Source organism: Xyrauchen texanus, chromosome 39, assembly GCF_025860055.1.
Source record: "Xyrauchen texanus isolate HMW12.3.18 chromosome 39, RBS_HiC_50CHRs, whole genome shotgun sequence".
In the NCBI taxonomy this organism is placed as follows: domain Eukaryota; kingdom Metazoa; phylum Chordata; class Actinopteri; order Cypriniformes; family Catostomidae; genus Xyrauchen; species Xyrauchen texanus.
Genome location: NC_068314.1, coordinates 12,679,697 through 12,695,482, shown reverse-complemented (window position 1 = coordinate 12,695,482; position 15,786 = coordinate 12,679,697). Strand labels below are relative to the sequence as shown.

Genomic DNA, 15,786 nt, shown 5'->3' with positions numbered 1-15,786 from the left:
AAAGGGCTAACTTGGAAACACCAATGTCTACTTATGTGGAGGTTGACAGTATCAGATTGAAGAAAAGGTATGGCGTTTGTAGTGAGTTATACAAGGAAACTAGCTGAAAATGGCCATGTAAATACATGAAACCAGTTAAACTGCAGTAAAATTGCTGGATGACTTTTACCAGTAAGGATAACACATCTACTATTCATATATACAACTGCTTTCCTTTTTTATTTTAACCACTGGTGGTTATTTGGGGTATAGCAGAACATTTAGAGGAAGTGACCTCATTAGAAAGAGTGCTTTTCATTTGTGAAATTGTGTACACTCGTTTTCTTTCTTTCCTTGCTTCCTTTCTTTCATCATAACTTATTCCTCTTAGTAATTGTGGAAAGCATGCTAGGACAGGAAACAAGGAAAATGGAATATCCTGCTCACTCATGTGTCACTTTAAAGTGCCGTCTCTGCACAGCTGCATTACCTCTGATTGCTTACTTTTATGTTGTTGAAACTTATAACAAATAACAAAAAATACAAGATGCACTGTAAAAGAATATGAAAATTATGAATTCAAACTGTTGTGTCAGAAGTGAAGGATGAGGAGAATTTATGCGTGTACACAAAATCTTTTGCATAGGATGCTCTTGTACTTCCTCACTCAAGCATCCCCAGTAAACTTCTTCGGTCCTTTGTTTCCTCATGGTGCATTTTGAAAATGGATACATCCTTTATCATGGCAGACTTTGATCGGTTTATGTGTCACGTGCATGAGGATAGAGGAACAAGGAAACGAGAATGCATAATTTAAGAAATAAGAAGCACCCAAGGTATCAGGAAGTTAGTTGAGCAGGATCAGCAAGAAAGAATGTTTGTGTGTATTCTACAATCAATGGACATCTTCTCTTATAAACTCTTGATAAGGCATTCCCTGTAAGTTATATAGTTGTTATTATACATAAAAGTATTTGATTAGTAAGATGTTAATATTTGATGTTACTCAGGACGTTTCAATCTTGTCAGTTATATACATATGTAGAGCTATCAACATGTGATGTTGTTTTATAGAATCAATGTTGAATCTTTAAAGAATATACAGTATCTCACAAAAGTGATTACACCCCTCACATTTTTGTAAATATTTGATTATACCTTTTCAAGTGACAACACAGAAGAAATTACACTTTGCTACAATGTAAAGTAGTGAGTGTACAGTTTGTAAATATGCTGTCCCCTCAAAATAACTCAACACACAGCCATTAATGTCTAAACCGCTGGCAGCAAAAGTGAGTACACCCCGAAGTGAAAATGTCCAAATTGTCCAACCAGTATGAGGGAGTTTGAGAGCAATGACACCAAATTTAACACACCTGCTCCCCATTCACACCTGAGATCTTGTAACTCTAACGAGTCACATGACACCGGGCAGGGAAAAGTTTCACTTAGGAAGGTACTCACTTTTGTTGCCAGCAGTTTAGACATTAATGGCTGTGTGTTGAGTTATTTTGAGGGGACAGCAAATTTACACTGTTATACAAGCTGTACACTCACTACTTTACATTGTAGCAAAGTGTCATTTCTTCAGTGTTGTCACATGAAAAGATATAATCAAATATTTACAAAAATGTGAGGGGTGTACTCACTTTTGTGAGATACTGTAATTGCAATCCACAAGTTAGCTACAGTAATTTTGTAATACTCCTGGAACCTGTGGACACAACCATGGCTTATGTGCATGTAACTTACCAGTGTATGTATTTGTATTTTCAGTTTCACATCATTCATATGATACAATTACACTCCCAACATCACCTCACGGGAGTTATTGTGTGATGGTGTTTAACTTGCAGGATATTGAATGAAGTTTCAGTGAGGCATACAACCTCTAAATGGAAACATGCTGTTAAATTGATATATAAGTCTGTATGCGTGATGGCTGTATGTACACATTAGAATTCACTTCAACTGCAGTAAAGACAGCAGCTTCAATAGAATGTGAGACTACAGGACAGAGGACTGAAGGGTGATGGGTGAATGGAGTTCAGATTGGAGGCAGCAGTACCTACACGATGGAGTGGATTGATGGACTATGAGCAACCTGGAGTTAAGTGCCTTGCTCAAGGACACAGTGGTGGGGGGCTGTGAGGGTCGAACTGGCAACTTTCTGCTTACCAGTTCTGAGCCACCTCAGAACTAAGCCACCAACACTCCATACTGTTAGATACTATAGACAGATTCTGCTATGACCCTGTGATGAGTCGAAGCCACGCAATTGATGACAAGGTGATTGTAAATTCTTTCTCACTTAAAACATTAACTGCATACACTATTCTTGCATGGGGAGTTTTGTGATGTGACTGTATTGTGAACAATATATTACTTACTTGCACTCTGGGAGGTCTGTGGGGCCGAGGGTGCATTGTCCATTAGCACAATATCCTTCACACGTATAACAGCTTGGCTGGATACTGCCATTGGCACAGCTACAACACATACAGCAAATTGATGATTTAGTACCAGTTCAGGGAAAATTTGATAACCAAAATCCATAGAAAATGTACATCCTTTTTCAGCAACAGACAAAGTGACCTTTTAAGCAGGGACTAAAAATGGTCCAAGGAACAAAAACGAAAAACAAATACAAACTGATTTTTTTGGCAAAAAAACGGGAGGGAAATCCCTTTCAATTGTTCCGGAGTGAAAACTTTAAATTGAAATACTGGTATCTGGTTAATAACCAGTTAATTTTGTTCAGATCATTTTTTTCATGAAAGCAAAGACCAAAGGGTTTATCACAGTACATATTTGGAAATACATCACCTCCTGCTCCCTGAACAAATTAGGCTTCTCTACTTATAGTAGAACATAAGCATGCGCATTGATTGTGAAGGAAAGTGCTAAAAGTTTTTAAAATCATTTGGGCAGCAATAGGTTACAATTAGTCCAAACATCCATATATATATATATATATATATAATTGTTATACATATCGTGCTAAAATTAATTTAATATTCCTCTTATTCAAAATCTAGTGAGATGCAACCATCTCATGCATTTAAAACATTGTAGTGCACATTTGTTTCATTAAAATATTCAAAATAATTGTCAATTAAAAGTCAAATACACTTATTATTAAAGGAATGTTCTGGGCTCAATACAAGATAAGCTCAAATGACAGTATTTGTGGCATAATGTTGATTACCACAAAAATGTATTTAGACCCGTTCCTCCTTTTCTTTAAAACAAAGCAAAGTGTTAAAACAAAGAAATGTGAAGCTTATAATTTTATAAAAGCACTTACATTAATTCTTCTGTAAAAACTCATGTATTATTTGAGCAGTAAAGTTATTTAAATTGTCATTTTTACAGTCGTTTTAGGGTTTGTTGACATTAAATCTTCATGGCAACGAAGTTGTAAAATTGGCTATAACATTACACAGAAAAGTAAGTGATTTTATCAAACTAAAATCATGTTTACATACTTGTTTATATACTTTTTTAAAAAGTGAGTATTTTATCATTAACAAATTGGCTCCCATTCACTTCCATTGTAAGTGCCTCATTGTCATCTCATTATTTGCTTTTTTTAAAAGAGAGTCTAAATAAATTTTTGTGGTAATCAACATTATGGCAAAAAATGCTTAACTCGTATTGAACCTGAAACATTCCTTTAAGGTTCATGTACATTACAGTTTGAGCCTGTGTTCATATGGAAGGTTGACCTGCACGTGACGTCTCCATGAGGCTGGTAGATATTGGTGGGTATACACTTGCCGTCACGGCAATAGTGACATTTGTCCACTTCGCAGTTGTTGCCGATGAAACGTGGAGGACAGCGACATTGTCTCGACCCATCGCTGGACTGCAGACATGTCCCTTCATGATCACAGAATCCATCACATGTGCCTGTTGATGAGAAGAAAACACTTTAAAATCCTGCCTCAAATCTACAACATGACCTTTTCTTGTTTATCTTGTTTCGATCACCTTTAGACAGATGCGGTACACAAGTCTAATACCATTACAGTTCCAAACATGTTAAAAGAGGTTGGGGAAAACGTTGATATTTCAGTGTACTGCAATATTTTACATTACAATATTTTCAAGAATCAATATTGTCATCAGGGCTATCAATAGATTAAAAATGTAATTTGAATTAATTATATTAGATGCCGATTATTTAATTGTGTTAATCACACATTCAATATTTGATGAGAAAGACTTCCAAATAAAGATAATTTAATATATAATAATCAATATCATTTTATAAATAATGATTCTGATCATTTAAAGACATTATAATATTGTGGCAAAGTGATTAGACAATAAAAAGTCTTTAGAAGCCAATATATTGCTTGCTTTATTTCCATATCATTGACCATATTGTCTGACCAGCTGCAATTGTGCTGACTGCCCCCTGCTGACTGTGACTTGCTAAAACATGAAGGTGGTATTTTAAGTTGAATTGGTCCATTGGAATGAAAATTCTTTATTTTGGAATGTTCGTACAGTCAGGGGGCATGATTAATTGTGTTTAATTTGTACAAATGTCCATAATAATGACTGTCCAACATGGACATAGAGCTGCCCAAGAGCACTTGAAGGCATTTGAAGTTCACAAACTCTAGCAGGTTTGACCGTCTGTAGGTTTACACATACCGTGCACATCAGTAGTTCTCAAATTTATTTGCTTTCACTTTTTAACTTGAATCTTTGTGACACCTGTGCTAAAAACCATCTAGACACAGCACAAAGAATGAAACAGAGTGCAGGTGTCTCAACGTACATTTTTGACAATTTGTTGACAAGTTATTTTTAATTGACATGGTGTTTAAAATAAGGCAGTCCTGCTCGAGAAGCTGAAGAATAAGCGAGACGCGGTGCAAATGTCAAAGACATTCGTCCAGCATGTGTTTAAACAATGGGAAAACAGAACAGATGCACAAAAATATGTTCGTGTGAACAGCCCCTAACTCGTCTGGTCGTGCGTGTAAAAATAAACAAATAAAAAGTGATACTACTGCAGGAGCCAGAAACCCTGGGCATGAACACATTGCAAACCGAATCCTCCATCTGCATTTAAATAGCAGAACGTTTTTTTCTCAACGGAGATGTTTACACTGCATAGTTATTAAACAAATAATATTAATAATTGCAAGGATTCATACTGTTAACATAAATGTTAATCCCCCTCAGTAGTACCTATAAAAGCATTTTTAAACACCAGTAATAATAAACAACTGTGATTGGCCCATCCTGTCCAGCGCTGAGAAAAGTTACAGGTACCACATTTTAGCGACCAGATAGAGGGAAGAGACTGAGAGGATGGTGATAGGCTGTCCAACTTACAAAAGCACCATACAAGTCATCTTCACCTCTTGTGTAGGGATTGGCGATACCACTTATTTTCTTTTCGATCCGATACCAAGTACTTATAGGCCAGTAACGCCGATATCGATACCAATACCAATACCAATACCTCTAATAAATTTAATTTTTACGAATTCTTTGGATAAAACGAGTAACTTAAATTATTACCCCACACACACACTTTGAGAACCACTGCAGTATATTTTAAAAGTTTGATTTCAGTCAGACTAATAGAATGAGTCTTTTTAAAATGCCATATAAAAGCTTTAGTCTGACTAAAATCTTTCCAGTTTGATTTCTGCGAAGTCAGACTAACAGACCTACATAATGTGATTGTAGATTGGACTCGCTCAAACACATTAATAGGACCACAACTGGCCTCAGCGTTTTGCTCGTGCTCTGAAAGACAGAAGTGTCCGGCAATGTGTATTTAACACTTCCTCAGCTGACGACTTGGACAGACTAAAGAAGACTGTAGCTCGGTTATAATTCTACTGATTGACTTGTTCTTACGGTACTGGCACTGGTCTCCAAGGATGTCTGCAGGGCATGTGCAGGTGGGCTGGTTCCCGCGATTAACAGTGCAGTTTCCTCCATTCTTACAGTAGCTCTGACATGTGCGCTGGTTACAGTTAGGTCCTGTGAAGCCTGCCAGACAACGGCAAGTCGGAGCGCCTGAAAAATATGACAAAAATGTTTTTTAAACTACAAAAACTCTTTCAATGTAGACTTTAAATATATTTGGTTAATTACATTTTATATAACCATTTATTCTATTGTTGAATACAGGTACATAAACAATTTTGAAAGGTGTGTTCATGAGGATGTACAAAGTTTCAATGCTGTTATGGGTGTCGCAAGTTTTGCATTTGACCATGTCATCATGACACATTTTTGCTTTGTCTGGGAATCAGTGAGAGATGTTGAGGGTGTTTTTATGCTTGTTTGTGCAGTGTACTTTGTCATACATGTGAGAAAATGTGTTTGTAGAGTTGTACCTGTGGGTGATGCTGTACAGGTCCCTCCGTTCTGGCAGTAATCTCTACACTGGTTAATCTCACATTTGTCTCCTCCATAGTTGGGCTGACAGCGACACTTGGGCTGTTTCCTGGCGTTCAGCACACAAGTGCCACCGTTCAGACACAGCAGGTTACACGGGCCACTTGGAGCTGAGCCAAGAGAAACCAACAGAGAAGAAAAGAGGAAAGACTGCATGAAGGACGAGTTGCTGGGTATTAATAAATTGACCCTTTTTTGAGTCCCACTTTGACAAACAGTGGGCCCAGTAGAATCCCTGACTCTTTTCCTGCATGATTTTGTGATAAATGACCACTGCGCACTGGTAAGCTAAAATGCAAACTGCTCTTACTTAATAAATGATGATCTAGTACCCCTTAAGATGTTCAGTTGTTTATCCCAAAAATATTTTAGCACTAAATAAGGTTCTCATTTGTACAGCATGTTGCAATTCGCATGCTTCCCCATGATAGGTGTAATAAACCAGGCTAGACTGGATCATGCGGAGCACTAAACAGTGCAGCGCAGACCACAAAACCTGAACTAAACCAATCATTTTCTACTTTGAAGCACTTTGGAGAAGGTCAAATATCTCATAATTCCAAACAGCCATGATATTCTAAACAAATGTTCACAAAATGTTCAACAAATGTCCATGGAGGGGCGTTAAAAGGTAGTTAAATTTTCTCCCAAAAAGATGAGGTTTTAAAATGTAATGGTTTGTGGAGTTATAGGATGCTTTCACTCTTGGAATGATTGCTTGATCCGAAACCATGTTTCCTGTCCCCGCTGATCTCTGTTCATATGATATTATTGCGGTCTGAACTGTGGTCCGATTCCATCATCAATGTGAGTACAATTGCGATCATTCTCCCCCAGCTGTCCCTCATCACTCAGCCACGTTCTCTATTAAAAAAATAGAAATGCTAACCTGAACTGTTAACCAGCAGTTTTAATTGTGATTTGTGAGAAAGTGAATTATACTCATTGTTGTTGCGCTCATTGTTGTTGCGCTTATACGCATTGTTATTTCACCAGAAGGTTGGGATTCACTGCCCTACAGAAAATATATAATAGTAATACATTTCTGTGACAATTGAGCACGCAGAATTGTAGAAAGAAGCCAAAATATTTAATCAAGCCTTTTACTTTGATGGAAGACAGCATGTTGTTTATGTGTGTTACCAGCAGAGGTGACAGTGACAACAACTTTGTGCTCCCCCATTTATGATGACATCTCCTCCTCGCTCCACACAATCCCAGAACAATGGGGTTATATTAGATTTGTTTACAGTCCCCTCAAAAAAATCAATTAAATAATAAAATAAAACGCAGGACACAACTGCAAAACATGAACTAACTAATTAAGCAGAGATTATCATTTTGTTGGACATAAATTTTATTTCATTTTTTATTTGTGCTACATTTCAGGATATTCCTGATCCTCAGGAATATCACAACAAATCCAAATCTCCTACAAAATTTTGACGATGGAGTGTCATAACCCCCCACACCACTTGTTTCACCTCAAACAAAGATCTAAACAGTTGGATTAGTAGAGGCAAATACAATAGTAAGGTGTGATTGTGGACAATGTGAGACTGTCAGAATGTTTGAAACTTACTGTCTCTATGATGACATTTTAAAGCGTCTGACTTCAGTGTAGTTTTTGCGACCCGGGTTCGAAACGCCTAGCGATTTAGATCAGCAGGTGGACAGTTGTGGAGGGCACCGCAGCGGCACTAAGTCAATTCTGATACCAACTTTTGCTAAGTAAATGTGTGTGTGTGTGTGTGTGTGTACTCACAAATTGGTGTCAGTGTAGGGGTGGGCACCTCCACACATGTGCCATTGTCTAACATTCGTCCGTTTGGACATGTGCATACTGGACCGCTGGGACTAAGCAAACACAACCACTCACACTTTTTCCTGTCACATGGGTTTGTCACTGTGATACACAAAAACAAAGACACATTTATGTAAAAATCTGACTTGAAATTAAACTGTTTTGTTTTCCTATTCTGTTATAATCTAAAAAGCAGATTTAGTGTTTGTATACTTACTCTCTGGCTGTTTGTAAGGGTGGTACAGGACTAAATCTGTGGCATGGTTCATGCCAGTTGTTAGATGCTCCACTGAACTCTTGCCAAACTTATTGACACGGAAGACAAAATTGTTCTGGTAGGTCACACCATAGATGAAGTCCTCAAAGATATCAATACTGAAGGGGTGGTGCAGATCTGTGTGTGTGTAGGGAGAGAAAACAAAACGTTACGAACTGAGGTGGCATCATCTCTGCCACGACAAGAGGCAAACCGTCTTCTCTTCATACTGTCTCTGGACAATTCATAATAAATTGTAATACAAATAACCAACCTGGTCTCACTGAATCATATTACTACATCTACATTTTTGCAAAATAATTTGTATGTGGCTTGTTTTACTTATCGCTGGTAAAAAAAACAGTAGAGGTGCTACAATAATGAATTTTCACACAAATCACGAGTAAAATGTCCTGAAGAGCATGCGAGTCGACACATGAGCCAAAAATGTCATAGAAGCACTACAAAATAACTTTTCTTGATTAAAGGTAGACCGATATATCGGTTTTATCGATTAACTGGTACCGATAGTTGCTTTTTGGAACTATCGTTATTTGCAAAATGTTTGCCAGCCATATAATTTTAATACTGCAAATACCCACGTGTGCAGCATATAGGATTTGGAGACTTGAAAAAAGTCCCATTTGCCTTCTTTGTGAAAAACAAAAATGATGATGCCTTAGAATTTGGTGAAAAATAGTTTTCTGGTTTGAATACATTTGCCCACAGCATCTTTTAAACTAGCCTTTGGGAGCATGTCATATGATGTTTTAAAAGGGTGCCAATGGAGGCATCTGACTAGTTTTTGGAAGTGAGATTTAAACTGTTGTATTGACAAAGTGAATGACTCAACTGTTCTTTATGCTTGAAACTGCTATGACCGGATCTGTTCCATTCAGTCTTACACTCCCAATAACAGACAGTTTAGCATCCGCCCAGTACAGACGCTCATTGAAGTAATCCACAGCCAGACCTGAAGAAGACATGTAACGGAACTGATGTTATGGCGGATTGAATATGTGTGTTTGTGGTATTTCATTAAACCTTGAGTAATGCCCCGTGATATGTGCTTGTTGTGTCTAACCTGTGGGCCACTGGATGTTTTCATGCACCAGGGTCTCTCTCATGGTTCCGTCCATAGCTGCTGTTTCAATCTTAGGGTGATTTCCCCAGTCGGCCCAGTACATAGTGCTGCAAGAACCATATCAGATATTCGCATAGTTTCAATACAAATACAAATATTGATTTCAAGAGCATCTACTGATTTAATTAAAAGGTGCTGTAAGTGTTTAGCTATTCTGTAATTCAACCAGATTAGGCCACTGAATTATAAAAGGCTCTTCTTTCCAAAACCTGCCTTACAAAGATACTGTTGTACCATTAAGACCATTGGTATCGGAGATGTAGCAGGTTATAATGAGTACCACATCATTATTGTGTTGTCAATAGCAACAGTGGCAAAATAGCATTCTCATACAACAAACTTAGAACTGACAAATGTAACAAATGCTTTGAAGCTGAATATGGTGTTAAACTTGAATGATCCTGCTTCCCAAATACTGTATATGCACGTGCAAAATAACAGGGAGGAAGCCATTAAAATTATTCTGAGTGGGTAAACAAAAAATCTAACAAAAGGTTCACATTTTAGTTTCCTGTTTACAGAGACTAACACTGTCAGAGAGACGGGATTAATATTTCATGACCTAACTCAGTTATTTGTCATACAATACAGTTCTTTAAAAAATGGCTTGCTGGACCTTTAAACATCAACAATGATTTTTAATGGATAGAGATTATAGACACATGACTAGCTTTTCATATTTTCTGAATAAAAAGTGAGTGGTCCTTGCCTTTGCAAGACTGGCCACCACATTGATTGGTCGTCGGTGATGGTAATGTAAAGTATGTTGCTACATGACTGCTAGGGCGATCCTTGATGGTCTCTAGGGTATTTTGGGGTTGCAAGAGTGTTCAGGATGATTGCTAGCATGTTGAAAAACTCAGAGCAGAATCTCTGAGGACTTGTCTTGAAATTACAGTATTTCTGCCATGACATGATTGCACCATTAGTGGGTTGCTATGTGGTTGCTAGGGTGTTCTGTTTTTTAGATACCTAGTTACTAGGTAGTTGCTTACTGGTACAAGTCAAAAGACCCCACCCTCACATCTATGAGTCAAGTCAAGTCATTTTTATTGGTATAATAAAGCAGCTTTTGTTATAATTAAAAACACAATTGAAAGTTATGTATTAAAATGTGTTGTCTTTAGGCCCCCAGCGAGTATGCCGAAAGTTTGTTAATTTGGTGGAAAGACAAACTCCTTAAGGTGTTAATTTGTGTATAAAAAACAACCTTGGTAGAAACCAGACTCAGCTGGAGGAGCCAGTACCCCTCTGGCTATACAGCATCAATGTGATAGTCTCTAGATATGGCTTGGTTTCTCCTTTAGAGTAAGTCTATTTTCTTTTATTGTCCGCTAGGTGAAAAGTGTCAAAGTCCAAACACTTTTAAAAGTAATACCACACCTCTCCTTAACAAGCCACATGAGGTATCATTCATGTCTATAGCACTAACAATGTGGGACAAGTTACTTACTAAAGTTTATACTTGGGGTTCAAGATTTGTTCAAATCACTAACCCTAAATTCGAGCAGTAATTATAATGATGCTTGCCTTAGCAAACAACATTAATAAATGTAACAATATTTTTTCTCACCCTCTCTGAGGGTCCACCACGATGGCGTATGGCTCGTCAATCATGCCCGAGATGAGGGTCTTGCGATTGCGTCCATTCATCTGAGCCACCTCAATGACATCACGACCCGAGTCTGTCCAGTAGATGTTGTTGGCTACCCAGTCCACAGCTATCCCACGAGGCATTTTCAATCCAGGGATCTACAACGAATCAAACTTAATTTATTCTTTGTGTTACATTTATTGTTACTTTCTTAGTTTACTCTGCACTGTTAATTTATTATATTGCGCAGTATTTTATTTGAGCACTACTGTTATTTGTTAATATTACTCACTTCGTTTGTATTGTTATTTTATTAAATAATATTAATTACTTAATTTGCTCTATTGTTTTACTTCGTTAATATTACTAGCTTAATTTCACTTGTGTTATTTTAATCATATAATAATAGTTTCTTCATTTCACAAGCTATTTTAATTTATAATTAGCTGTTTTGCACTATTCTCACTATATCCAGCTAAGCTGGAAATGCTTCAGCAATCCATCTATACAGTTTTTGTGTCAGCCCACAGTAAGTATACAGTGGCCCCTTAAACTTAAAAATGCACGAATTCCTTAGCATTTGAGAAAAAAACATCAAACCAATTTGCATTTATTGTAAAGACACAAAAGCACACTTTTCACACAGAAAATTTCACAAAAAGAATCTTGTAATTTTTTAAATGACAAAAATGGATAAATGGATTAAAATTAAGATAAAAACTATTTGGGAACTTGATAATGGCTTAATTAAAGATTATAGTGTTTTATAGTATATAAAGTGTTTTAGTCTTTAGTTTGCAATCCATTCTTTCACAGAACTTCTTGACAACGTCTGGGCATAGAATCAACAAGTTTCTGTAAAAGCTGTGGTGAAAGTTCCTCCAGGTTTCAGCACCAAAGCTTTCAATTCATCCACACTAGAACATCGACGATCTGATATACTCTCGCCAGGTAAGCAAAAAACAAAATCTTACATCCTCCACAATTGGGTATATTGCAAAAAAGTTTGTGGAAAGCTACCCAAAACATTTGACCCAAGTTAAAAAATTGAAAGACAGTGCTAACAAATACTAACATCTATGTTACTGTTGTAACCTCCGTTCCCTGATGGAGGGAACAAGACGTTGTGTCGAATGAAGCGACACTAGGGGACTTTCTTGAAGGCCTCTGTTACCTCTGAACATGAGAAAAGGCCAATGAGAGGGCAAGCGACGTGCCAAGCATGGGAGCAAGCCACGCCAGATGCACCTTTTCTCTCTCTATGTTTATTGCATAAAGTGGCTGGGGCCATTTAACACTATAAAACGCACCGGGGAAGGCATTCTTTTCCAACTCCTATTGTTTCAGGGGGAAAAGACCCCGCAGAGACCACAAAGGAAAAATTTTCCAAAATACGTCACACCGGTTTTCAGGCCACATTTGGAAGTGGTGCGGTGGTAGATCCTACCAGCTGCGAGGGAGGAGATGCTACAAACATGGTGACCCGGGGGGCAGAAGGGACTGCCCAAGGGATACGCGGGTCCGCTGGTAGGGACCGTACCTCGGAAAATACTCACAGGGGGAATAATCCATGGAGGCCCATCCTGTGGAGCACCTATACCAGTACAGAGTAATTAGTACCCGTAGTGGGTCTGGTCGGGGAATTTCTCCGCTGAATTTGCCGACCAGAGGGCTAGGGAGGAAGGACATCCAGGGAGCGCAAGTTTAGTGGACTCTCCTGGGCGAAAGAGTACACGTGATCACCTCGGTGGAGGGGAAAGGCGCTATTTGCAAGCAGAATACCCGGTCAGACGTTCCGTATTCCCGAGTTCTAAGTGCTCGGACCTGAGAGAACACTGGACGAGACCAAGCCAACCCTGAGATTGTAAAATCTTGTAAAGGTATTGGGGCAGGTCATAGACGCTGCCTCGTGTGTCTGGGCTGTGATCACACTGAGGTGGCACTTGTGGATGGTTCTTGTTCTCACTGCGAGAACTTCACCATGGCAACGTTGCTCTCGCAGCTTTCCATCCTAAAAAGGAATGCCACTCCATCCACCCCCTGCGTCACTCCTTCCCACGGCATGGCTGTGAGCGGCGTCCGGACCCGAGGAACCAATCGCCTAGCTGTGAGGGCTGCGGGGAGAACAGAGAGTTCCAGTCCAACCCCACACTCACGGCGGCCCGGGCAAGCAAGTCGGCCATCTGAACATCAGCCTCAGAATGGGCGTGCCGACCCGAAGGTGGTAGTCCACCTCTAGAAGGAGAAAGCCGCCGATACATGACGTAGATCCAACAGCAACGCTCTGCAGAGGTAAGTGGAACAGAAGTGATCTCAGCTCGCTGATCGCACAACCGCTCAGCTCCGAAGAAGAAATCTGAATGAACAGATCCACGATTCCCTCCTTTTATACCCGTATGTCCGGGGGAGGGACATTCAAATTCTGTATGCCAATTTTTCATTGACCTTTAAGTTCAGAGGTAACCGAGGCCTTCAAGAAAGTCCCCTAGTGTCACTTCATTCGACACAATGTCAAGTGAGCGACAGACGGGAACAAAGTGTATGTAAACTTCCGAACCACTGGGAATGTGAAGAAAGAAATAAAAGCTGAAATAAATAATTCTCTCCAATATTATTCTGACATTAAACATTCTTAAAATAAAGTAGTCCTAACTGACCTAAGACAGGGAATGTTTTCAACGATTAAAAGTCAGGAATTGTGAAAAACTGAGGTTAAATGTATTTGGCTAAGGTGTATGTAAACTTCTGACTTCAACTGTATGGGATGTAATGGAGAATAAAATGTCAGAGTGTCAATGTTCTAGTGTGGATGAACTGAATGCTTTGGTGCTAAAACCTGGTGGAAAGTTTCACCACAGTTTTTACAGAAACTTGTTGATTCTATGCCCAGATATTGTCAAGAAGTTCAGCGAACAAAAGGTTTGCAAAAAAAAAACTAAAATACTTTAATGAAACCATTATCAAGTGCCCAAATATTATTTTGTCTATTTTATCATTTAAAACATAACATGCTTTTTTTGTTAAATGTTCTGCTTGAAAAGTGTGCTTATGTTATCTTTCTTTACAATGAATGCAAATTGGTTTGATAATTTGTTCTTAAATGCAAAGGAATTAATGGATTTTTAAGTTCAGCTCAAATACTTTTTGGTGCAACAGTAAATCATTATTGACATGGCACTGAGGCTGATAATTACTAAGTACATTGGTTCTAGATTGTGAAGCTCTGACCTCTAGATCAGTAACTCTGGAATCAGTTTGTCGGCGGTTGCGGTTGGAGTTCGGTGAGGCTGGTCCAGATGAAGGCTGCTCAAACGATGAGATTCTGCCTGTGTGCCAGTTGGTCCAGAAGATGCGTTTAGATTTGATGTGCAGGTCCATGGCGTCGATTCGAACATTGGTGTCTCCCTGGAACGCCTGTTCATAGATCCAGTTTTGCATCCCAGGATACAGACTGCGAATTTCATTATCGTCAGCGATGTACAGAGCTTGTTTTTCACTGCCTAGAATGACACACAGGAGGCATTACAGGACAGTGAGAAAATGAAAATTTAATATCACAATCATGAGACAAGCAATAGATTTGAGTCAGAATAGACACCATTTTTAATTTGCTGTGAATTAATGGGATTTCAAAGTCACATCAGCTAACCACTGGGGAGCATCAGGGTTCAGTGCTTGGACCCCTCCTCTTCTTGATATACACAACATCACTCAGTCTATTCCTAAAGGCACACAGCCTCTGTTATGCAGAACAATCTTGAAAACCAGGAGAGCCAGGAACCTGGGAGTAGTGTTTGATTGCCACCTAATCTTCACTGCTCGCAGGTTCATGCTTTACAACATTAGGAAAACCAAACCTTTCCTGTTCAGCTTGTTGACCAATCTCATGTCAGTTCAAGACTAGACTACTGCACTGCTCTGTTAGAAGGTCACCCAGGTAGCACAATTAAGCCACTGCAGATGGTCCAGAACATGGTGGTGTGGGGTCTTCAACCAACCAAAGAGGGCCCACATTACACCCCTCTTGGTTTTACTCTTACTTGGTTTGACGCTACATGTTGCTGCCTGCATCAAATTCAAAGTTTTGACTCTGGCTTCAGGGCTACCGATGGAACAGCTACTTCATACTTAAGAACAGCCAATGGAACAGCTCCCTCATATATATTTCAACTCACTCCTCCATGTCATCTCTTGATTTCTGCAGTCAATAAATGAGGGGTGCCTGGTGATTCCATTGCAACGAGGCACAAAGAGGAAAAAAAAAATGACTGAGTGCACCTTTAAGGAAGGAATTAATTTAGTTTTACTTGTATTGAAGCCAAAATATTCCTTCTTAATGAAAATAAAGCTCTCTTTGGCACTGTTTCCACCTTGTAATAAGATGTGTTTTTGGTGATCTGATCACGTGGTCAATCCGAGTTGCATTCCTATGTCCAACTGGTATTTCCATGCGTCTCAAATGAGTCTCCTGTGACCACTTGTGTTGTAATTTTGAAAGGTCTCTGATTTCATGGTGACATACATCACTCAAATGTTAGTGTGTTATTGCCTGATAATAAACCACAAAAAATAAT

At 38.8% G+C, this 15,786-nt stretch overlaps 1 protein-coding gene across 3 annotated transcripts in view; it reads right to left on the bottom strand.

Annotated features, from left to right (window-relative positions):
- The window catches only part of lrp1aa (low density lipoprotein receptor-related protein 1Aa), a 296,995-nt gene that overhangs the window by 11,091 nt on the left and 270,118 nt on the right, over positions 1-15,786 (bottom strand). For all 3 annotated transcript variants that reach the window (XM_052110997.1, XM_052110998.1, XM_052110999.1), the window contains 10 exons: positions 14,441-14,712; positions 11,192-11,370; positions 9,559-9,665; positions 9,328-9,447; positions 8,436-8,612; positions 8,180-8,320; positions 6,354-6,524; positions 5,869-6,030; positions 3,708-3,891; positions 2,370-2,468 (listed from right to left, as the gene is read on the bottom strand). In XM_052110997.1, the coding sequence (XP_051966957.1) occupies positions 2,370-2,468; positions 3,708-3,891; positions 5,869-6,030; positions 6,354-6,524; positions 8,180-8,320; positions 8,436-8,612; positions 9,328-9,447; positions 9,559-9,665; positions 11,192-11,370; positions 14,441-14,712 (1,612 nt within the window). The remainder of the gene's footprint in view (positions 1-2,369; positions 2,469-3,707; positions 3,892-5,868; positions 6,031-6,353; positions 6,525-8,179; positions 8,321-8,435; positions 8,613-9,327; positions 9,448-9,558; positions 9,666-11,191; positions 11,371-14,440; positions 14,713-15,786) is intronic.